Genomic DNA, 22,211 nt, shown 5'->3' on the forward strand with positions numbered 1-22,211 from the left:
GATTACATTACATAAACATTTTGGAAGCTGTATCACATTGCTATGACATTAAGCCTGTGGCCAACTAAAACCCCCAGTTCTTTTTCACCAGAGCTCTTCCATGCTGTGCTTACATAAGTGATTTGTTTTTTTTAAGCCTAAATGTAGACTTTTATATTTATTCCTTTTAAATGTCATCTTGTTGGATTTTGGCTCGTTATACTTGCTTTTCAAAAGCATTTTGGATCCTGACTCTCTCACCCAAAATATTACCATCCTTTCCAGCTTTGTCTCAGACAAGCTCCCATCCCTACCTTCACCGCACCCTCCTTGCCCTGAGCCTGTGTCCTGTCCTCCTTAATAGGTGGGCACACCCCACAGGGCAAGTGATTTTTCTCCTACCCTAGGGTCTCCCCCATCTACCTCAGCCTATGTCCACCTCAGAACAGGGGGAACAGAAGACTGAACATCAGCTAATCAGAGACCAGCTGCCACCATTGCAATCCCCACCCTAAGACGTTTTAGGGTCACTGGTATCCTTAGTTCCTTTGATGAAGTCTGGAATAGGAAGTATCCAGTGGGGGAGGGGAAGAAGAGGCAAAAGGGACTATGGGGAGAGGAGTTGAAAGGAAGAGAGGGAGGGTCTGGGGTTACAAAGGGAGAAGTGGGCTGGGTAGGAAATTCTCTGTAAGGGGAGGGGCTGCCTCCCATACTGGTAAAATGGTGTGAGCTGGAGGGATAGAGAGGAAAGGGGGTAGGGTGAATGGAGGAGGGAAAGAGCTAGGTGGAGCCTGGGGGTGGTGAAGAAGGAATGGGGAACACTGAGGCAGAGCGTGGTGTGTAGAGGCTCAGCTTGAAGGGGCCAGGCAGGGGGTTTGAAGGCGCCAGCTTGTGGGGGATGCCAACAAAGTCAGTCACCTCTGACAACAGGAGCTGCAGCCTGCCCATGGGCCTTTGGTTATCCACCTGCTGTTTTCTAATCCTTGTCCCACTCCTAGATCTCATGTCATGAAGGACTTCATTTGCTTCCCTGGCACTGGCCTTTCCCTACCTGCTCCCATGCCCTTCACTGTAGGCTTGAGTTGGAGGTACTGACATCACAGGTGTATTGCCAGTTCCTACTGGGAAGCTGCTAGAAATGCTAGTATCATCTATTTCCTTTGTCAGTGGAAGCTGAAAAATCGTTTGATGAATGGGGAAACTGAGGCAGGGGTGACGCCAGATATCAACCTCTCCCTAAAGTTCAGCCTACGAATAACTCAGGTTATAGAAAACCCTCCCCACCAAATTCCAGGGGCCCGGAACTTTCAGAATGACAAAAATAGCGAACCCAACCCCTACTTCCAACTCCATATCACTAAGCACACTGAAGCCAGACTGCCTGTGTCCTCTCCACACATGGCCACTTAATAGCTTATGGCAGCAGACAACTTACTTCACCTTTCATTGGGGCAATCTCCTTTCTAAAAAATGAGCACAATAACAAGACGTTACCTTTATGGAGTTCTCCTTAAGATTAAATGAGCTCAGAGGGGTAAGATACTTTGGAGTTGTGCAGGACACAGAGCAACCACTGGATGAGTGGCAGCTGTTAGTAGCCCTCTCACCTATTCCCAGCAACACAGACCTCCCAGACCCCGGCCCCAGGCCAGGGCCACTTTGGGGAATCTATCCAAGCTTTCTCTGGGCTCTCTGTGGAGTCACCCTGCTAACATGCCCCTCCCAACAGAGGTCCCCCATCTCACCGCACTCTCACACTCCACCAGCCTCTCTGCCTATCCTCTCCCTGGTACCTGGCCTCCCCTCGTTGCCCCTGCCTTCCTCTGCCGTGCCCGCCCCCATCCAGGCCCTTCTACGTCAGGTTCTCCACCCACCCCATTCCCCTCCTCCCACTGGCCCGCACCCGTGGCTTCCACCATGCCCTCGAGGATGACAACGATCTCGAAATCGTCCCTCTCTAGGGCGCGGCGCGATGCCTCCCAGAAGGGGCTGGCAGCGTCGATCTCATGGCTGATGACGAGAGGCGAGACAAGGAAGAGGCGGTCGTCGCCTGTGTCGAAGCCCACGCTGAGGTCGGTCTGATGCAACGGGATGAACTCGCCCTCAAGCGTCTGGCGGGATCGGATGAGCTTGGCGCGAATGGAGGCCTCGACGATGTGCGACGAGCGCAGGTCACCCACGCGGAACATGAGGCAGAGGCGGCCATCGCGCAGCGACACCACGGCATGCGAGGAGAATACGAGCGTGGCGGCTCGCTTGTTGGGCTGCGAGATCTTGACGAACATGCAGCCCACCATGAAAGCATTCACCATTGAGCCCAGGATGGCCTGCAGCAGCAGCAGCACGATGCCCTCGGGGCACTGGTCGGTGATGACGCGGTGCCCGTAGCCGATGGTGGTCTCGGTCTCGATGGAGAAGAGGAAGGCGGCCACGAAGCCGTTGAGGTTGTTGACACAGGGTGTCCAGGCCGTGTCCTCCAGGTGTTCCAGGTCGCCGCGGCCGTAGGCGATGAGCCACCAGATGGCGCCGAAGAAGAGCCAGGTGAGCGCGTAGGCGAGCACGAAAAAGAGCAGGCTGAGGCGCCACTGCAGGTCCACCAGCGTGGTGAACAGGTCGGTCAGGTAGCGGTACGTCTCGCGCACATTGCCTTGCTGCACGTTGCACCGGCCGTCCTTCTCCACGTAGCGCTGGCGGCCGCGGCGCCGCGGCGGCTCCTCGGGGCCCGGTGCACAGGCGGCGTTCTCCTGCGCCATGGCGGCGGCGCGGGGCAGTGTCCCAGGCAGCGCCAGCCAGCGCGCTGGAGCCCGCGCCGCCGCTGCCGACCGCCCCTCGGGCTGCGCCTGGGCGTCCTCGCAGCTCCTACAAGGACTTAAATATTGGCAGAATTAATCGACCCGCGGGATAGGTCGAGACAGCCGGGCCAGCACCGAGGGGTTGGGTGGCCCTGAGCAAGGCACGAAGTGCCTCAGTCTCCGCGTCAGCTTTATGGGAACAATACATACAACTCTCACTGCCCCTGTAGCTCACAAAATCGTGAGGATCAAATGGGATAACGTATTCGAACTGAATAGCACTATGCAAGTTTGATGATTCTTTTCAGGGTAAAGCGGTGCCAGAGATCTTGGCCTTACCACCTGTAACCGGTGTGTGCAGTACTTCACAGGCTTCCCGGGGCAAGAGGCGAGGCGCCAGCAGGGAGGCAGTTTCCTGAAATCATTCGACTGTGGGCTCCTTGAAGGCAGGCAGTTATTCTCCCTGTACAGCAGCTCCCCGCCCCCCCCCCCCCCCCCGCCCCCGGCTATTTTCAGCTCACTCCCTTAATCACTGTCCTCCACAGTTCAACCTCATGGTCTAACCAGGCTGTTCTGAAGGTTATTCCAAGACTGACACACAGAAAATCTTTCCCGTTCCTCTCTCCTTGGACCTCACTCTACCCTCACCCACGTGTTCCTCCACTCAGCAAACTTACAAAGGAGAAATGGAAGTGGTGGAGAGTAAGTGGGAACTCCCCAGTGGGCAAGGATTGAAAATTCCTACACTAGGAAATTCCCATTGCAACCCCTCCCTGAAGACTAACCTGCTGTAGAATCACCTTATTTTCCCTGGGTTCTTTGCACAGTGAAGACAGCCTGAAATTGGGCCTGAGAGCTGGAGGATATGCCATCAACACAGCCGCCTATGGGTAAAGGAAGCACAAAATTCCTCATGCCTTACGTTTGCATTCCTCTACTATCCTCGTCTTAATGACATGCAGTAAATCAGATTCAGTGAAGCAATAAGCACCCACATTTACCTCCCCCGCCCTTCCGGTTCTTTACCCCCAGCATCTTACCTCTCACTGATTATCCTAACAGCTCCCTCATATGAGCCAAAGCTCGCATTCCAAGGGAAGCCCACCTAAATTTGCCTCAAATTCATATGGAGGGGCACTCTGAGCTGCAGTCTGCCCTGAGAGAGAGAGAGATCCAGGGCCCTCCCCCAGGCACCCAGGGGCCCCTAGGAGATGTGGACCATATAAGAAAAGGTTTAGAAAAAATATTAGAGACTTTTCAACCTTCTTCCTGGGAATCATTCTCTCCCACCTTAAAGGAAATCTGAGCTGGCGGGGGTGACATATGGGAAGGGAGGAGTGTGACATGAGGACCACAGATGGTCTGGATGTTTGACCAGGTCCTGGGGAGAAACCACCTGGGTATGTAACCCCAAACCCAATGCTCCAGAATTTAAGTTCTGGGGTGAGGTGCTCTGCAGCCAAACCTTTGGAGGCTGTGTGTGTGTGTGTGTGTGCGTTGGGGTAAGAGAAACCAACAAGAGATGGCTTAGAGTTTAGGGGCACCACCACATTTATTTTCCAGGAGGAGTCAGGAGACACAGGATCCAGGAGTCCCAATGCAATGGCAGATTAGGGTCTTCCCCTCCCCCCACAATGGACCTTCCTTTCCTTTCCTGCAGCCCAAGATCTCTAAGCATTGATGGGTTCAGAGACCCCACCCATCATGCAGAAAATTACTTGGGTCCCACTTATCTCAGCTTCAGACGTTCTCTTGTATTAGGCAATCTGACCCCCAGTCAGACTCAGGTCATGCAGAAAATTATCTGGGTCTCACTTATCCAAGCTTCAGTCCCATCTGGGCTTCTAGATGGTCTCTTATATTAAGCAATCTGACCCCCAGTTGGCCTGCGGAGACAGACCTCTCTGCTTAGGGGTAGGGAAGGAACCCTACCCCTAGTCTTATCACTCCCAGAACACTTGCTCTCCATTGCCCCAGGGGTTTAGGTGAGCCTTGCTTTGATTTTGTCCCCTCTCCTGTCTTCTTTAGAGGGGGCTGCATTATTCTCAAGGGGGAAGGAAAGGTGTGAAATTGTTACCTCTATCCCAGGATCAAAGACTTGATTTCTTCACCTTCCCTCTAAAGAGTCCTATTCCTTCAGCCTATTCCTCTTTATTTCTTGCGCATGCTCTAACCCCTTTCCAGAAGACCCCAGTGCCACATTTTCCTGAATCTCCCTTTCTCAGAGTGTGAAGTGCTGGCTAGCAAGGGGGCTTCTTTTTTGGAAGGCAATCTGGTGAAAACTACCTCAGGACCCAGCCCTCCCAAATCCCCGCTTGCCTTGGAAATAGGGGCCCAAACCCAAGTCCCCCGAAACTCAACTCACAGCGTGTGGAGAGGAGAGCAGCCAGCAGCAAAGAGCCCTGGGGGTGAGCATCCATGCCCCCTGATACCGCCCCCACCCCTGGCCCCCTTGGAGGGTGGGAGCCGCAGACACCGCTGTTTCTCCTAAATGTGGCAGCAGCTCTGACTAGGACTTGCTATCTGTGTCATCCCCACTTCCCAGGTTCCCCTGCTCCTCTCCTGTTTCCACAGCAACCAGTCTGGCGACAGCTCTAGAGCATCCCCCTCCCCTCCCCAGTCCTGGGTACTACTAGAGGCTGATCCACATGCTATCGCTATTTTTAGCCCAATTCCCTCCTCCTGGACAATTCAGAGGCTCACCTCCTCACCCCCTCAGGAAAAAAAAAAAAAAAAAGCCGGCATGCCGGCTCTTTTCTAAGAAGCTCCTTGCTCTGGGAAAATACAGGCCCTGCTGTGTTTGGGAATAAGGCATTTGGTTTCCTGGGGATTTAAAGGGCCATCTGGGAGCTGGCAGCTCATCCCTTCCAACAGGGGCCTCTGGGTATAGGTGTTGCTCTTGGGTCAGGTCCACCATCACAGTCTCCATTTTTGGAGTGGCCACCATGATCCAGAAAGAGGTAGCTAGAGGGAAAAGAGATCCACCCAAGGAAGGGAAGCAGGGTAATCTTTGTCACTGATTTGTGACATGACCCATAGGAGTCTCTTCACTTCCCTTAGCCACAGTTGTTCCATCTATCATAGGATGTGGACATATGCAAATAGTGGCCTGCTTCACAGGTGTGCAGCTCAAATGAGGCAATATAAACAGAAGGGCTTTGAAGTGTATTTTGTTAATAGCTAAAAGTCTAGAAGCAATCCAAATGTCCAACAGAGAGAAAAGTCTAGGTTAGGGCTTACTAACTATTCATTCAACAAATGTTTATGGAACCCAAGTGCCAAGCAATGTGCTAGGCGGGGGTGGTTACAGAAATGAATAAGTCTCTGCTTGGAGGAGCTCATAGTCCAGTGCAGATAAAGACACCTAAAGACATAATACTGACACTACTGCTAACCATTTGTTGATCATCAGCTATGAAGGACACAACACCTCATTTAAAAACCCTGTAAGATACCATATGAAATAGGTGTTATTTTCTTCATTTATAGATGAGAAAACTAAACTGACAAATGTGATTTACCAAATATCACAGAGTCTGGATAATGGCAGAGATAGTAGTCAAACTCACACATCTTTGGCACTCCTCCATGCTGTTTTCATAATTACACTGCCTCAGTAATGTAATATCTGTGGCATAGCAATATAATCAGTTACTATGTTCATATATGTAATTGTGCATGTAGACACGCTGTTACATAGAAAAGCAGAATATAAAAATATTCGTATAAATTGATCATGAATTTATAGAAATAGCTTTAGGAACACTAATAAAAACCCGGGAAAAATTTGGAAAAATGGAAATACTTCAATGCTCATTTTCTTGAGGGAAATAATTAAAAGTGGAGAGTGGTATACAAATGCCAGGTGTTGTTATTACCAGTATTATTATATCCAAGATATTGATCTGTTTCTCTCCAGATTCCTTAACCCTTTTGCTGCGACGGTCAGATATATTGGAATGAATATTTCCAGAAAGGAAGTTTAGGAAAGCAGATGTACATTTTTCTATATTTTTGTGATTTTCAAGAATGAATAACAATAGGAAATTTTTATACATAAAAATGTCATTTATGTACAAAGCACCTCAAATTGTTATTATTAACTGCATAAAATAGTCAAAATATCAACTTTTAGGTTTTTTTTGGTGAATTTCTGACACATTTTTGAAAAAAAACTTGAAATTAATTAACACAGCAAAAGAGTTAGAGTTGAAACAAGAAGATATGTGCTAAAAGAGCAGGAAAAGATAGAAATGGACACTGGAGGGTTAGCAGTTTCTGAAATGAACTGGCAGGTTGGGAAAGGTAGTACTGAATAATATAGTCTCTGGAGGCAGTGACCTGGGTTCAAATCCCAACTCTGTCTACTACCAGCTGGGTAACTTTGAGCAAGTTACTTCTCTAAACAGTTTCTTCACCTAAGAATTGAGAATAAGCATATTATCCAACTCTTGGGGTTGTTATGAGGATTACAGTGAGGCAATGCCTGGCACATTGTAAGTACTCAGTAAAGCTCCTTACATCTTCCCCCTCCCTCTCCCTTTCCCCTCCTCTTTCTCCTCTTTCTCCTCCTCCTCCTCCTCCTCCCCATCTTCCTTTTCCCCTCCCCCTTCCTCCTCCCCCTCCCCCTCCCCCTCCCCCTCCGTTTCCTCCTCCTTCCCGTCCCCTTCCCCTCCTCCTCCTCCTCACAGAGATTCCCTACCAAGCCTGTCCTTACTTCCTTTGTTCTGGCGCCACCCAGCGAGACCTGTAGGGGGCACTCCTGGTACACTGCCTTCCTCTCCCCAGCCCTCTTGCCCCTGTTTCTTGTTCCAAGTGGAAATATCGAGTTTTCAGCCGAGATTGGCATCAAGAGGGCTGTTAAAGCCCCAGTCAACACCCCTGTCTCCTGGGCCTGTCCCTGTCACCAGAGCCTTGGAACTGCTAGCCTGCCCCTTTCTGTCCTGCCAAGCGGCTGCTCACGTTGGTTCTACTGTGCCAGGAGCTCCGAGAGAAGAAACAAAACTCCTGGGCAAGAACGCATTTGAATAGAACTGGCCCCATTTCTTGGAGGGGCCTATCACAGGGCTGCCAGGGCTGTGCAGAAGTTGGATCAACCAGCCCCTCGCCTCAGTTGGGCCTGCCCTGAGCCTAGCCTTGTTGACAAGGAGAGAGGCTACCAGCCCTTCCCCTGATTTACTGACCCTGCAGGTCCTGGACTTTACCTGGTATCTAACCTCAATTCCTATTTATCATTGGGCTTGAATCGAGTGAGAGAAAAAAGTTTTGCTAGCTACGAGGACACTAAAAAATGGGCATGATCCCAACTTTCAGATATTATAAGATAAAGAAAGCAACTTTACAAGTTGTGATGATGGGAGATTGGGTTTGGAACTAGAGAATATTGAGAGCAGGAGAAGCACAGCTGGGGCCACATTGCTGGTCTATGAAGAACCTTGGTATGAACCTCTCTGGATAGATGTGTTCCTTATGGCATGTAGCTTGGAGAGCAAGTGGTACTTTTGGGTAATAACAATAATAATAATAATAATAATAATAATAATAATAATAATAAAAGGGGAGTCCCTCCAGTAGACACAGCTCTGAGCCACAGTATAAGAATTGGTAAGCTGAATGCAGTTCACTTCTCAACTTGACGCCTCAGCAGATGCCTTTGTGCACGTAGAACTGTATGTGGCAGCCCCAGGAGCAACCAATGTGGAAAGGTTTCCTTGAGAAAGATCATGAGACTTCTTGAGTAAAAGCTTGGAGGTGGGAGAGGAAACATGATGGGGAAAACAGGAGACGGTTGAGGTTATGAGCTTAATGGAGAAGGGAGGCCAATCTGATAGATTATAACAATTTCAATAAATTCAAGGGAGATGGGACCCTTGAAAACGCTGAGCAGAGGGAGGATATGTTTGAAGCAGTGGATGGGCTGGAGATTAACGTGAAATGGGAGGAGCAGAAGACAACTCCAAGACAGATGGAGCCCCTGAGCCCCCTGAAGCTGAGGGGCATGCTGGCTTTCTGGCTGTTTTCAGCAGAGCTAGAGGATGAGAGGATTTCTCATACATGGATCTATCTTACTTTATAGGATGGTGTGGAGGTAGACCAGGATTTAAGTCATGGCATTCAGAGGTGGTCCAGAATTAGTCCTTACTTTACAGGTAAGGGATGGGTCTCAAGAGAATAGAAAAGTCTAAGACTTAGGTCTCCTGGATCCTGGTCCCTGATTGTTTATTTCCTCTTTCCTTTCTCCTACCATGGTGCATTGTGTATTAATGGAATTTTATCTATTGGACTCAATTGGAAAGGTACTAGTTGAAGAAATCCTGGAATGAATCCTTTAGTAATGTGATTAAGCATGCCCTAATTTGTGTCTTATAAATGTCAGTTTGTGTAAATCACATTTATTGAAAGGAGGTGGTATACCTAAATAATGATCTTTAGCGACTGGGGGGATATATAGCTTATCCCCTCTCTTGGATTTCTTCTCTGCGGTTTGAATCATCCAGCTATCAGGTGCTCCACTACATGGAAATTGTTCAGGCTTGTGGGGCCTGTATACTAAAATGTCACTTGGAATCCTGTAGTGAGCATTGTCAGTGTCTCTACTCTTTCCAGAAACTCCTCTGAAGTGTTGCCTGTTCTGAGCCTCAGCATGCTTCCTGCCCCAACACTTACCTCGTCCCTTCTGTCCACACCTGCTTTTCCCAGCAGAAGCCCCTCATACGTACTACTCCCCACCGGTGGATTCTCCTTCCAGAACAGATTAATTGTCCCTGCTCTCCTCCCCTGTGCTCTAAGGGAACCCTGCTCCATTATGAACAAGGTGAAAGAAGAGATGATACCAATGTCGGAAGGAGTGAGTCTGAAAGCAACAATCAAAAATAAGAAAGATACAACTTGCTAAACTGAGAGAAGAGAAGGAGGTCCTCAAAGAAAGATAGTTCCCCTAACCGCCATTTTGTATGGTAGACACTGGACATCACAATACTGGCAAATTTTTCATACCAACATGAGCTCATGTTGATAATGAAGATTATGTTTAAGCCATGTAGATTCACTCTAGTAGTACCCTGAGACATGCTTTGCAGCCAAACACGTGGATTCAAGTCCCAAATCTAACACTTTCTAGCTATGTTACCATAGATAAGCCACTTACCCTCTCTGAACCTCAGTTTTCCCATCTCAAGTAATATATCTATCTTGCACAGTTAACACACAAATACTAATTTCCTAAGCCCTTTATTACTGATTGTCTATTGGGATCCTAGTGACTATTCTAGGACTTCTCTTTTGTAGAAAGACCCAAAAATTAAAAACTGACATTTGATATTACAAAGCAATATACATGATGGATATAACTATATATGTTATAAAATGTAATTTGAGAACAAAAACTCAATGTAAATCACTCTTAAAATTAGAAAACTATACTGCCATTCAAGCTATCTGTGTACCTTTCCATAATCTCTCACTCCTGCGGTTCTAGAATGTCTAACTTCTAATTGCCCAGTCCCACCCCTGAGTTTTACTAAGTGACTCTTATGCTCTACAGAAAAGGTAAAGACTATTGGGAAGAAACATCTCCAGAGACTTCTTCACCACAAGGTATCTTTTTCTGCCCCTGTCCTGCCCTCTCAGAAGAGCACCCAAAGGAGTTTGGACTGTGATCAGTAAGCAAGGGGCCACTATTTGAGGTTTTGATACAAGGGCAAGGGACTGACATAATGAATACAGGTTGCCTCTCCCTTTGAGACTAGAGAGAAGGGTGAAAGCTGGGTCAGATTCCTGGGCTGCTAGCAATCGTCCTGATCCTGGCAGTGATCTGGGTAGTAATCTGATGTTGTCCTGGACCACAGCCATGATGAGATCAAGAGGAAGAGGGCAGAATTTAGGAGATTTAGAAAGTAGATGCATTGATTAAATAAAGGAGATGAGGTGAGGAAGAATGAAGAATCTACAGTTGCTGCCATGTTTCCCTTGATTCAAAACATTTTGTTTACCTCCTGATTAATCTTTCTAAAATTCTGCTATGGCTTTGCCCCCCCCCCTTCCCCTACCACCACCGCTCAAGAACCTGTACTTGCTCTCCATTGCTTTCAGAAGCTCAGAACTGACCATGAACTAGCACAGCTCTATCTACTCCAGGTATTCCTCCCAAGGCACTCTGCCTATGGTGCCTGACCAGTAACCCAGTAGGTGCTATTTGAAATGTACATTTATCCATCATATGGCTTTTAGAGGCTGAACTAAGCTAAAATTTCAAGTTTCCTTGCTTTTTTCCCCAAGATGTATATCAACTCAATATGGTAATACTGGTTACTGATTAGTAGTTAAATACCTATGATGAACACAAATGGGAAAATAATTATTTTCTCCCTTAATAAATGTCAAGGGTGGAAGATTGTGAATAAAAACCTCTGAGAACATGCATTCAGATGATAATGTAATCCTTGGTGATGAAAAGGTTGAGAACCACCACCCTGTCCTCAAGTCCAATGTACCAGCTTGCTGCAGTTTCCCACACAGACTTGTATTTTCATGGCCCCCCAGGACTTTGTGAATGCAGTTCCCTCTGCCTTAAATGCCCTCCCCACCATCCCCCAATACCTAAGTCTTCCGCATTCTTTAGAGCCCTTATCAGATGTCACCTGTGTCCTCCACATCAGCCAGGACCCCCCTAAGTACTGTCATCTTTCCCGGTTCTGCAGCCTCCAGCGCTCCGTCTTTCCTTCCAGATCCAGAACTGCATCTCGCATCCAGGATCTCACCCAGTACTTAGGGAACGGTGAATAACATGGAAATTGTGCTGAACAAAATAATCCTGTAACCCTCGGAGCCCAGCCCCAGTCCGCCCCCGCTGGGCTGCCCTGAATGCATTTCCACAGTAGCTCGGCCCAGGCTCGCCCCCACCGGTTCCCGCTCTGTTCCCCACTCTGACATGACCGCCTCCTTCTTCCTTCTCTTTTCCCTGTCATCTTGCCAGCGCAGCTTCTATCGCCTCACGGATCGTCGCTTCGTCTCTCTTTCCCGCGAGCCTGTCTGGGTCTCTGTCTTCGCGTGTTGCGCTCTGCCCTGCGTCTCCTGTCTACGCTCCGCTCCGGAGCCCCCTAAGCCCCACCCTGTCTGAGTTTCTCCAATCCCTACAGCGCGGGCTCGCGCTCCACGATCCCATTGGTCGAACCCCTCCCCTCCACACACACACCGCCCTGCCCTCCCGGCCCCCCTCCCGGCCCTCCATTCACACAAAGTTTGGCTCCAGAGCTGAGGAGGGAGGGGGCGGCCCGGCCCGGCCCAGCTCTGCCCCCAGCCGGCCCGACCCCGGCTCCGGCCCCGGGACTAGCCCTTATCTGATCCCAGCTCCTGTTTAAGAGTCCTGGCCCTGCCCGTCGCACAGCTCCGTTCCTCACTCCTGCCCGTCCCTGCCTGTCCCGCTGCCCATCCGAGGGGCCATTCCACGCGGACCCAAGGTAAGCCCCTGGCGCTGATGAAGGAGTTGCTGCCGCCCCGGCCGGAGTCCTGTCCAACTCACTCTCCAGAGATATCGGAGCCCCAAACCCCAAAGTCCCTACCCTGCCGGGCCTCCGTGGTATGACCCTATTTCCCAACCTCCCGCCTTAGGCGGCCCCACACTGACCTTCCTGGGAAGGGCTCCCCAAGAAGGTAACTTTACCCAAGCTGGTCACCACAGTCCTTTAGACTAAGGAAGGGGCTTTTCTGATGCTCCTTCCCACTGGGAAGACCGGCAGTTGCATCACAGCTCCCCCAACAAATGCAGTGGCCATCACCCTATAACCATGCATCCCCACACTGGCACTCCAGACAGTGCCCCCTCTTCCCAGGATCATCAGGTTACTTCCACTCCCATAATTAGCCCCTGCCCCCTACCCCATACAGGGACACTCACATAATGACACCCACTGATCACTAGTTCACACCTGGGAAGACAAACACATACAGCTTAGATTAGGGATCCTCCATAGCCTGTTGTGCCTGGGACCCCTATTCACCCAGTCTTCCCTCCATTCTGACTTACCTTCTACTTCAAGACACTCCTCCGCATTACTCCTCCTCTCCCCCAGATGTTTCACACTGAGATCCCCAGGAAGGAAGCAGCAGGGCCCTGCTAGGGGAAGAAGGGTAGATTGGACTCTAACATTCACCTTCAGATGGAGATGCCTTTTTTGTCCCACCCCTTCTCTCCATCAGGAACTAAGGGCACCTGTCTTCAGAAAGAAGTGAGGGTTGGAACTTCCTGGTTTGGGGGAGGAGAGCTGAACCCCAGGATGGATAGAAGGACAAAAATGGACAAAAGTGGGAATAGTGTCTCTATTATCTTGAGATTTCATTCCTGTTAATGAAGTACCCCAGGCAGAGTAAGGCAAACGGGGTAGTGGGGATGCTGCAGAAGCCAGTACAAATGTGCACCCAGAGGAGGCCAAGGCTTAAAGCCTGATCATGTTGCTTATCATAAGAATTCTGGCTACAGGTTTTTGACCAGTCTATCTTGGCTGTAGGGTTTGAATTTTTTCCGTACCAGGACTGCTTTAGGCAATTCTGGATGGGAGGGAGATGAAAATGGGAGATTTGGTATCTTTATTGTGAGGAGTGCCACTTGCTTAGGGGTGCTAAGGAGGGCCTGGAGCGGGTTTCAAGAGACAAGCCTGAGGAAGGGCCAGAGCCACCACTGGGTTCCATTAAGTTTCATCTCCAAACCCTCACTCTAATCTCCAAGAATTTCTGAACCTGTTCCTGGCATGATGGAAGGCACCATCCTATGCTGAGGAGTAGGGCTTGTTAATTCCTCAGAGTATAGGCTGGATATGGGGGACCAAGTGTAGAAGGAGGCAGGTGTCCTGGCTCATAGCTAGTTTTTCAGGGAGGAGGAAATGAAGGAAGAGGGGGAGGGAAGATGCCATGCTTGGCAGAGGGGCCAGGGCTGGTCTGCGGAGGCAATAGCATGGCCCAGGCAGTGCCAACTTCTTTTCCCCCACCCCCCCAAAGTCCTTTGGTGGTGGTGGCAACGGAGGGAGAGAGGGGGTGTTGGGGGGTGATCTGGGCCAGTCCAGCCTCCCAAAGCCTTTGCCAACCTGGGTCCTGAAAGGAGCTGCTGTTTTCTGAGCCATCCCCCCAGCCCCCACCCGGAGCCTGAGCAGCCAACTTGTCTCAGTGGATATCAAATGGCAGTGATTCCACTGTGTGTGTGTATGGGAGGGGGGGGGGAGGGTTATGGTACCATTCCTGTGGTTCTAATGCAGAATCCCACTGCTGCCCCCTACCCTAAGGAAGAAAAAGTCTCTCCCCAACATGCGCCCCCACATGCAATCTATTGACACATGTTTGTGTGGAAGAATTCATTGTCTGCCCTCTGGCGTCCCAAACCTACTCCCTGTGCCCCACTGAACAGCACCTGTGCCCCACACCTGCACCTCTATGCATGAGCTCATTTATAGCTCCAGCTTGGTTGGCTTGGACTATAAGGGAAGGGCCTGGCAGAAGACCTAGAGGCCTTCTTCCCTTGCTCTCCGTAGAGACCAGAGAGGCTGGGTCACTAGGATCTGGGTGGGCTCAGATGAAGTCCTCTGGGGTCATCCTGGGAGTGGTGGGATAAAGGGTTTAGGGCCCTGTGGTGAGTCATGGAGGAACACCCACCTCCTCTGAGGAAACAAGGCCTCCTGAGCCTTCTAGTAAAATGCACACAAGATGGAAGAGAGGTTGAGCCCCTGGCACTGGTGGAGAAGGAAAGAGACGTTGGGCAGTGGAGCCCCTCAACTTTCTTGCCAAGGGTTATTTAGGATGGAAGGAAAAACCTCCACTCTCCCTCCCCTTTCTGGCCTAGATTCTTCTCTTGCCTGACTGGTCAGTGCTACTGTTCAGGCTGAAGCCAAGCTGTCCAGGATAGTGGTGAGGCCCTGGAAGGGGGCAGAGAGAAAGGATAATCTGAAGTACACCATTGAGATGAAACAGTAGAAAGACTGGAGAGAAGGGGAAGATTGGAATCCAAGTGTTTTAGCACCCAACAAAGGGTGGTTGGCCAGGGCAGCTCCCAGGAACTTTTTGAGTTTACCACATCACCCCACTCTACCACAGCCTGAGTTCATTGCTTATCTTCCTTCATCCGAGTTTAACATATGTGTTGCCGCCATTGTTCATGCAGACAGTGCATTTAGGTAGCCCCTCTTCATCCCCTCCCCCTCATCAGAACCTTGAAAGAGCAAAGAGAAAAGGATTGTGGGAAAAACTCTCTCATGGGTGCTTGCCAGCTTGGAGCTGGAGTTGAGGTAGTGGGGAGGAGGGGGAGGCTGACTCTGGAATGTGGGAGAGAAGTAGGAACTGAACTGTGTAGCCTGGAGAAAGAGGATGAAGAAGCAGGACCTTGAGGGACGTGAATTAGCACTTCGGGCCTATAAAAAGGTGTGACATAGAAAGGGTGTATATGGCCATCTGCTCCTCTTCCAATGGCAGACGACCTAGGAAAGCGGTGAGGCTGCATCTGGAAGGACTTAGGTTAGATTTCAAGAAGCTCGTCCCATAAAAAGAAAGACACCTGAAATGAAGATTGGGAAAGAAAGGTAGACCACCTTCTGGACTAAAAAATAAAACAAAAACAAAAATCCCAACACAAAAATGCCAATTGTTAAGGCTTCTGAGGGGAGATGTAGCTCAGATACACACAGGGATTATTGTGGCAGTTATCAAGAGGCCTCTCCTGGGTTTCTATCCCTTGCACAGCGCTGTCCTCTGGCTCCTTTCTGTTCTGGCTTTGTCTGAGAGGCAGTAGGTGTAGTGGTTAAGAGCATAGCCTTGGAGTAAGACTACCTGGGTTTAAATCCTGGTTTCACCACTTAGCTACACAAGTCTCCTCATCCTGACAATGCAGCTAATAATAGTTGTGGATTGAAAGAGTCAATATTTGTAAAAGGCTTGGAATGGTGCTTAGCCTGGAGAAAGAGCTCTGACTTTTTCTACTCTGTCATCTTTCCTGGCTCCTGGGCCTTGCCCCAGCCCTTCACTGTGGTTTTTCTGAGGTTCTGTCCTAGGTCTCCATTCCTCCACCCTTCTAGAGTTTGGGAAGGTGGGAGAATTATCACACAGTTTAAGATGAGGTTCCTGTCTTTACTCCAATCGGCTGGATAGCACCAGGGCCTGGGTTCCCATACCATAGCCCTTCCTCCCATGCTTTTCACCAAGCAGAAGTCCTATCTTCAACTCAGATTCAATAACTTGAGCTTCCCCCAGATAGTCTCCTTCTCTATTCTGAGAAACTTCTGTCAGCTTCTCTCTACCCCATCTCCCACCCCTGTACCCCTCCAACCTCACCTGTCCCTTTCCCTGCCCATGTTTCCCCCATACCTTCTCTCAAGTGTGTGTCCTCCTCTTATTCTGTCCCCTTGTCAGCCTGTCCATCACATCAACTTTGGCACTCACATTATGACTTCCCTGACTCTAACCTGTCTCTCAGAGATTTCTTCTCCACTCTACCACAGAATTTTCACTGTGCAGCATCAGTTTTATCTTGCTCCTTTCCTACCGAGACATCCCCTTTGGTTTTCAGATGAAAACTCCCAATCATAGTCTTCGAGATACTTTGTGTAAGCCTTTTCCCCTGCCCCCTCCAGCATCACCATTTTTGGGGACTGCCGCATTCAGACTTTGTTCTAGGGGAACATATCCGATGGCAATTCTGAGCCACACTCTTTCTCCCACTCTAGGCCTTCACACAGACCATTTCGAGTCCTACCCCTCTTGCCAATCTCCATTCCCCTGTTTCCCTGTCTGCTCTGTCATCTTCTGAACCCCCTTCTCCTCAGCATCCTTTGTCCCTTGTGTCTGTGACTTTGCCTAGGATGCCAATGCAGTGATGATGTTGGAGGGGATATCATGTCTCCTTCATTACATGGGGGCTTTTCTGGGGTTGGGCCTCTGCCTGTGTCAGATTGCAGACTCCCTGAAGTAAAAGTGTCTTTTTCCACCACAGACCCTCAGCCCCAGAGTATCTGCTGACCAGCTTGGCTCTAGCTAGGAGACCTTTCTGATTGCTGATTCTGGAGGGGAGGATTCTGGTTATGAGTGTCCCTGAAGTAGGACATATACCCTCTCCTACCAACAGGCCCATCTTGTGGAGATGGTGTCACTGAAGATTATAAGCATCAGACCCTAGAACCCCCAATTTCCAGTCCTTTAAGGGCTATTGGCCCAAACACAAAAATCCGTGTGGGTATCCAGGCTCCACAGAGCCTTTCTCTCCTCACTGGGGAGGTCTACTTCACCTGATGCTGGGCTTGTTAGCAGGCATACAAAGTGGAACAATGGCAAAGGTCAGAGTCCAGTTTAAGATAGGCCCATTGTCTCAAGCATACCTCTGAGCAGGGTCTTGAAAGCTGAGAGACATGTGTGGACACCTCCCAAGTGGGGTGTAGGCCTGACCTGTTAGTTTTACATTCCCCCAGGACTGTCCCCTCATCTCCACCCCTGATGCTAGTCCCAACCACGAGACCCTGGCACATACCTCCTCCCCACACCTAAACCTCCCTGTCTGACCCTCTGATAAAAAAGACACAGGCAACTGGCAAGAAGAGAGGGTGACTATGTTTGAGTATAGGGCAGTGGTTCTCAAACTTTTTGATTTCAGGATTTCTTTACTCTCTTAAAAATTATCAAAGATACCAAAGAGCTTTTGCTTGTGTGGATTATAGCTATTGATATGTTAGAAATGAGACCTGAGGAGACTTAAATAGTTATTAATTCATTTAAAAATAACAACAAACTCATTGTATGTCAACATAAATGACATTTTTAATGAAAAATAGCTGTATTTAAAAAACACAAAAAGTTTAGTAAGAAGACTAGCAAAATGTCTCACATTTTCACAAATCTTTTTAATGCCTGGCTTAATAGAAGACACTTGATTTCTCATAGCTATGTCTGCATTCAACATGTTGCAATATCATATGTCATGTACGATTCTGGAAAACTCCTCTGAACACTCATGAGAGAAATGAAGTGAAAAAAGCAAACCACATATTAGCATTAATATGAAGATAAGTTTGACTTCAGAGAGCCTCTGAAAGGGTCTCAGGGACCCTGGGGTCCCAGACCATGCTTTGAGAATTACTAGTCTAGAGGAACCTCAGGAAACAGTTTTCAAAACTCCCGGGCCAATCTGGACATCCTGACTGATCTCCCCCAGCTGCACATGGTATTTTGAATGTTTTTACTAGGGATGCAGTATGGGGCCATAGTTAATCATGTGGATTCTGGAGACAGACCACCTACTTGAGCTTGAATCTCAGTTCTACCACTCACTAGCTGTATGACCTTGGGCAAACTATTAACATCTCTGTGTTTCAGTTTCCTCCTCTATAATATAAGGCTTTGAGAAAGTGTCTGCTTTTTAGAGTTGCTGAGAACTAAATGACATAATACTAGAAAAGGGCTCAGCATAGTGCTGAATGATGTGAGCTCTTATTAAATTCCAGAGCCTTGCCCCTGAGTTCACTGCCCATCGACCCAGAAGGCAGTGAGCTACAGAGGTGATCCTTCCCGCATTACAGATGGGGCTTCTTGGCCCAAAGAGGGAAAGTACTTGTGCAAGTTCCCAAGGAAAGTTAACAGGGGGGTTGGGCCCTGAACCCAGGAGTTCTAATTCCTAGCCCTATGTTCTCCTCACCAGACTTTTCCAGTGTGTGTGTGGGGGGAGGGGGGAGCGGGGGGGGGGATGTTGGGGGGGCAATGGGGACGGAAACAAGGTCCTGAGAAGGGGAAGGAAGCAGACCTTACCTTTCCCCCAGCAATCCAGGTGAGCCATCCAGGGCCTGTGGTAGTATAGCAGGAAGCCTTGAGGGCAGGTAGCAGGGAGGACTTCCTAACCTCACAGCAACTGAAAAGAGGAGAAAGAAAGTCAGGAGAAGACATTGCTAAGCCCAGAAGATCTTTCTGTCTTGCCTTGTGGGGAACAGTTTTGTAAACTAGCCCCAGGCCTCTCTCCTGTGGGTTTCTGGTCGGGGCAGAGGAAGTCTCTGATTGGGCAACACTGCTTCTCGTGTGGGACCTGAAGCCCCTTCTCAGAGCACTGCCTGCTCTCAGTGCTGCCACCAGTTCAGCCCCGCTCCTTTGCCCAGGTTTTCCTGACTTGCCCTCTGTGCTGAGGTACCATAGGACAGGGCACTGCACCTTGGGAAAGGCAGCGGCTGGTGCTGAGGGTATTAGTGGGGGTAGGGGTCCTCAGGGCAGGAGAAGAGAAGCCTCTCCCTACAGCATGAGGAAGGGGGTGAGGTAGATGAGGAGACAAACGATACAAGTTCTGGGGAAGAGCTAGTCCTGGCTCTTGGGCCCATCAGGCAAATTCCCTGAGCTGGGATGCAGAAGCCACCTTCCTCGGAATCCCAGATACCCGAGTCCTGAGCACATGCGCTTTCTGCATTCCAGAGGTTCAGATCCCACCCGCAGCCCCCAAGACAACTCTGAGACGCCACAGGCTTCAGTTTGAGATCTTGCTGTCTGTTGCTCCGTTTCTCTTCTGCCCACACAATGCCCTTGAATAAAAGGGTAAAACTGAGGCAAAAAGTGGGTGGACTCAGGCTGCCCACCACTACTTTCCAGAGCTTGCCTGAAACGAAGGGGTCTGGCCTCCACAGCTCCTCCTCCCCCATCCCTACCAGTCCCATGGCTTTTTCCCCTTGGAAAGTCCTTTCTGGCCAGTGGAATGTTTAGGGACCCTGGTCTAGTCTCCCTGCCCTGTCTCTTAAACCCCCATGGTCTAAGATCTATTCAGCCTCAGCCTTGCCCCACCCCCTGCCTCCATTGGTGTGGCCAGCAGCCCCCAGTCTCATGCCCTTGGGCTGTGGGACAGGGAGAGGAAGGCTGAGGGGCTGGCTCTGCATACTAATGTCCTCCCCATTGTCAAAGCCCTTTTGTGCCAGAGAGCTCCATTGAGGCGGCTCTGGGGCAGGCACAATGGGGGCTCTGTCCCCAAGTTCCCCCAAACAGTCACCTGCTTTCAGAGCCTCCCCCAACCCGCCCCAGTGTCCAGAGGGCCCAGAGAGTGTGGGGGAGCTGGCCCAGGGCCAGGGGGGATGGGCAGGAGGAGCACCCCCCCCCCACACACACACACACTCCCTAGGCAGGCTGGGGAAATGGGCACACAGAAGGGAGAGGCCCCAGCTGGCAGGGCGGGGGCAGCTGTGGATGGAGTTGGAATGCAGGTTCTGTGCAGCCAGCAGAGAGAAGGGGAAGGGAGCACAGCCTGCCCATTCCTCAGTTCAACTTGCCCAGCTGGGCCAGGCTGCCACCTCTCCTCCTCCTCCCACCTTAGGACTCATATATGCAGAGACACACAGGCACACACTCATCTATGCAGCCCCACATACCGCACAGGGAGCAGATGTGCCCAAACACTGCAGCCACCCTAGGTCCACAGACCCAGACCTGCCTGCCACAATCCACTTACAGATGCCCCTGCACACCCGCCCTCAGCCCCCCCACCCCCACCGCCAACCTCTGCCAGCTCAGCACCATCCCCCCCTCGTGCCCTTGATGCCCCCTGCTGCTCTGACACAGGTTATAACAAGTTTGCACTTGTTGTGACCTGAGAATGTGGCCCTGGGGCGGAGAATGTCCCGCTGCCCTGACCCACCTGCTTATACGTTAACCACAGACATGGCCTCTGCTGAACTCTGAGCACAGCACCCCCACCCCGCCGACTATGGAGGAGTTGAGTGGGCCAGGATACTTGCCCCCCCAGAGCTGAGCCAGGTACCCTGGAGGAGCTCTGTGTGAATGACCAGACCCTGGCCTGCTGAAGCACAGGCCCAGAGGGACCATCCTTGCATTTGCCCAGTGCACGTGGATATGTCACAGCCCCTCATGGCCCTGTGAGATAGATGGGACAGTTATCATTTTCCCTGAGAGAGGTAACATGATGTGTCTAGGTGGCAAGGCTGGGACGAGAATGCAGGTTTCCTGCCTCTAGGATTTTTTTTCTCTTTTTTTTGAGTGTCACTATGTGCCTCTTGGCATCACTCAGATTCCCCAATGTGGAATTTTCACAGAGCTATGTTTTACCCACCTCCTTGGGAAGGAATGGGGGCATGGTGGGAAGGTGGGGAGGGTGAACAACAGGTACAGGGATCTTAAATAGGATTCTGGGTCTACAAAGAAGGTCACCTTGACCTGTCCATTGCCTCTAGGCAGGATGAGGCTACCTTCTTTCATTCCCTACCCTCCTTTCAGCCCCCCTCGCCTCTTGACTCTGGATGGCTGGAGAGAGAAGCCAATGACCTTCTCCATAGGGTTTAGCATTTGAGAACTTTATTAATTGCAAGTCCTTTGTGATGCCTGGCTCTGATCCTCCCTGCTAATATCCTCTGTCTGTATAGGATCTGTAGGGGGTGTCTATGTCTCTCTTACTATTCTGGTCTGGAGTATCTTCTGGAAGTCTGGAGCAGGAACCCTAAAAATGGAGGAGATGGAGGGCCGATTAGGACCCCAAGGATTTGAGGGCTGCCTGCACAATGCTGTGCTGGAACCTGGGGTGGATGGGGTTACAGCAGTAGAAACTCCATCAGGTAGAGAGCTAAGCTGATATTGGTTTGCTCATCTACAAATATTATCAAATGCTGATCTCCATGATATTTCCCTTATATCAGAATGGCACAAACCCTTGCAGGACCCTTCTACTCCTTAACCCTACTCCTCACCTAGAATGCTCCTCATCTGGCTACGGGATTCTGCTTAAGCCACCTCATCCAGAACACATCTCCCTAACCCTTATATCCTGGTGTGGTTCTTCTGCCTCCAAATGCCCCTTCCAATGTCCCTTGTTGGCAAAAGAGGCCCATCCCAAGTATAACTGCAACCCCTCCAGCTACACTCAGGCAGTTAGCTACTGCAACAGGGAGGACGTGGACATAGCCACCTCTGAATCTAGTTCTGCATCTAGTCAGTGTCTTCATGCCACCCCTACCCCATCATTCTCTTCAAACAAGGAAAGTGGGTAAGGAATGAGTGGAAAGTTGGGGAAGGGGTAGAGAGATTCCTCCCAGAGCGATCCCCTTAGACTTCTCTGTGTAAGGGTCAGAGGTTGCTACACATATATGGGACCAGGAGCCCTTCGACAGAAATGGAGTTGAGAGGACCTCTGTCAGGGAAGGTGGCTCAGTTGTCTGAATATGCATTCTAAGTACAGGGTACCTATGGGTCTCCATCTCCACCAAGGTAAAAATAAGAATAAACTGCTTAGGTAACAGCAGGTAAATTTTGATATACCAGGAAGCATATCATGAGTATAAGGTTTAACTAGGCAAAGGGAAAGGATGGAAAGAGTTGGAGAACTTACACCCCCCAGTGAGAAAGGAAGGTCTCCTATTGAACAAAGGCTGGTGACCAGGGAAGGGAGATAGTTCTAAAGACACTCAGAGCTCCTGTGGGCCATGGGATTTCCAGCTGTCTCAA

At 50.0% G+C, this 22,211-nt stretch overlaps 2 protein-coding genes across 13 annotated transcripts in view; one reads left to right on the forward strand and one right to left on the reverse strand.

The window, feature by feature from the left end:
* The window catches only part of KCNJ9 (potassium inwardly rectifying channel subfamily J member 9), a 38,560-nt gene extending 25,702 nt beyond the window's left edge, over positions 1 to 12,858 (reverse strand). Inside the window, exons 1-4 of one of the 11 annotated variants that reach the window (XM_074321996.1) lie at positions 12,796 to 12,856; positions 3,557 to 3,655; positions 3,111 to 3,186; positions 1,883 to 2,847 (exon numbers count right to left, since the gene is read on the reverse strand). In XM_074321996.1, the coding sequence (XP_074178097.1) occupies positions 1,883 to 2,732 (850 nt within the window). In that variant the 5' untranslated portion in view covers positions 2,733 to 2,847; positions 3,111 to 3,186; positions 3,557 to 3,655; positions 12,796 to 12,856. Of the gene's footprint in view, positions 1 to 1,882; positions 2,848 to 3,110; positions 3,187 to 3,556; positions 3,656 to 3,811; positions 4,555 to 4,586; positions 4,658 to 5,136; positions 5,316 to 12,795 lie in introns of those variants that run through there. The other 10 variants (XM_019716453.2, XM_074321994.1, XM_074321995.1 and 7 more) reach the window with 10 other exon arrangements.
* The window catches only part of KCNJ10 (potassium inwardly rectifying channel subfamily J member 10), a 31,441-nt gene continuing 21,236 nt past the window's right edge, over positions 12,007 to 22,211 (forward strand). The window contains exon 1 of one of the 2 annotated variants that reach the window (XM_019716431.2): positions 12,007 to 12,229. The gene's annotated coding sequence lies outside the window, so the exon portion shown is untranslated. The remainder of the gene's footprint in view (positions 12,230 to 22,211) is intronic. The other variant, XM_019716432.2, reaches the window with a different exon arrangement.

The sequence above is a fragment of the Rhinolophus sinicus genome, linkage group LG17, assembly GCF_036562045.2.
Source record: "Rhinolophus sinicus isolate RSC01 linkage group LG17, ASM3656204v1, whole genome shotgun sequence".
Lineage (NCBI taxonomy): Eukaryota > Metazoa > Chordata > Mammalia > Chiroptera > Rhinolophidae > Rhinolophus > Rhinolophus sinicus.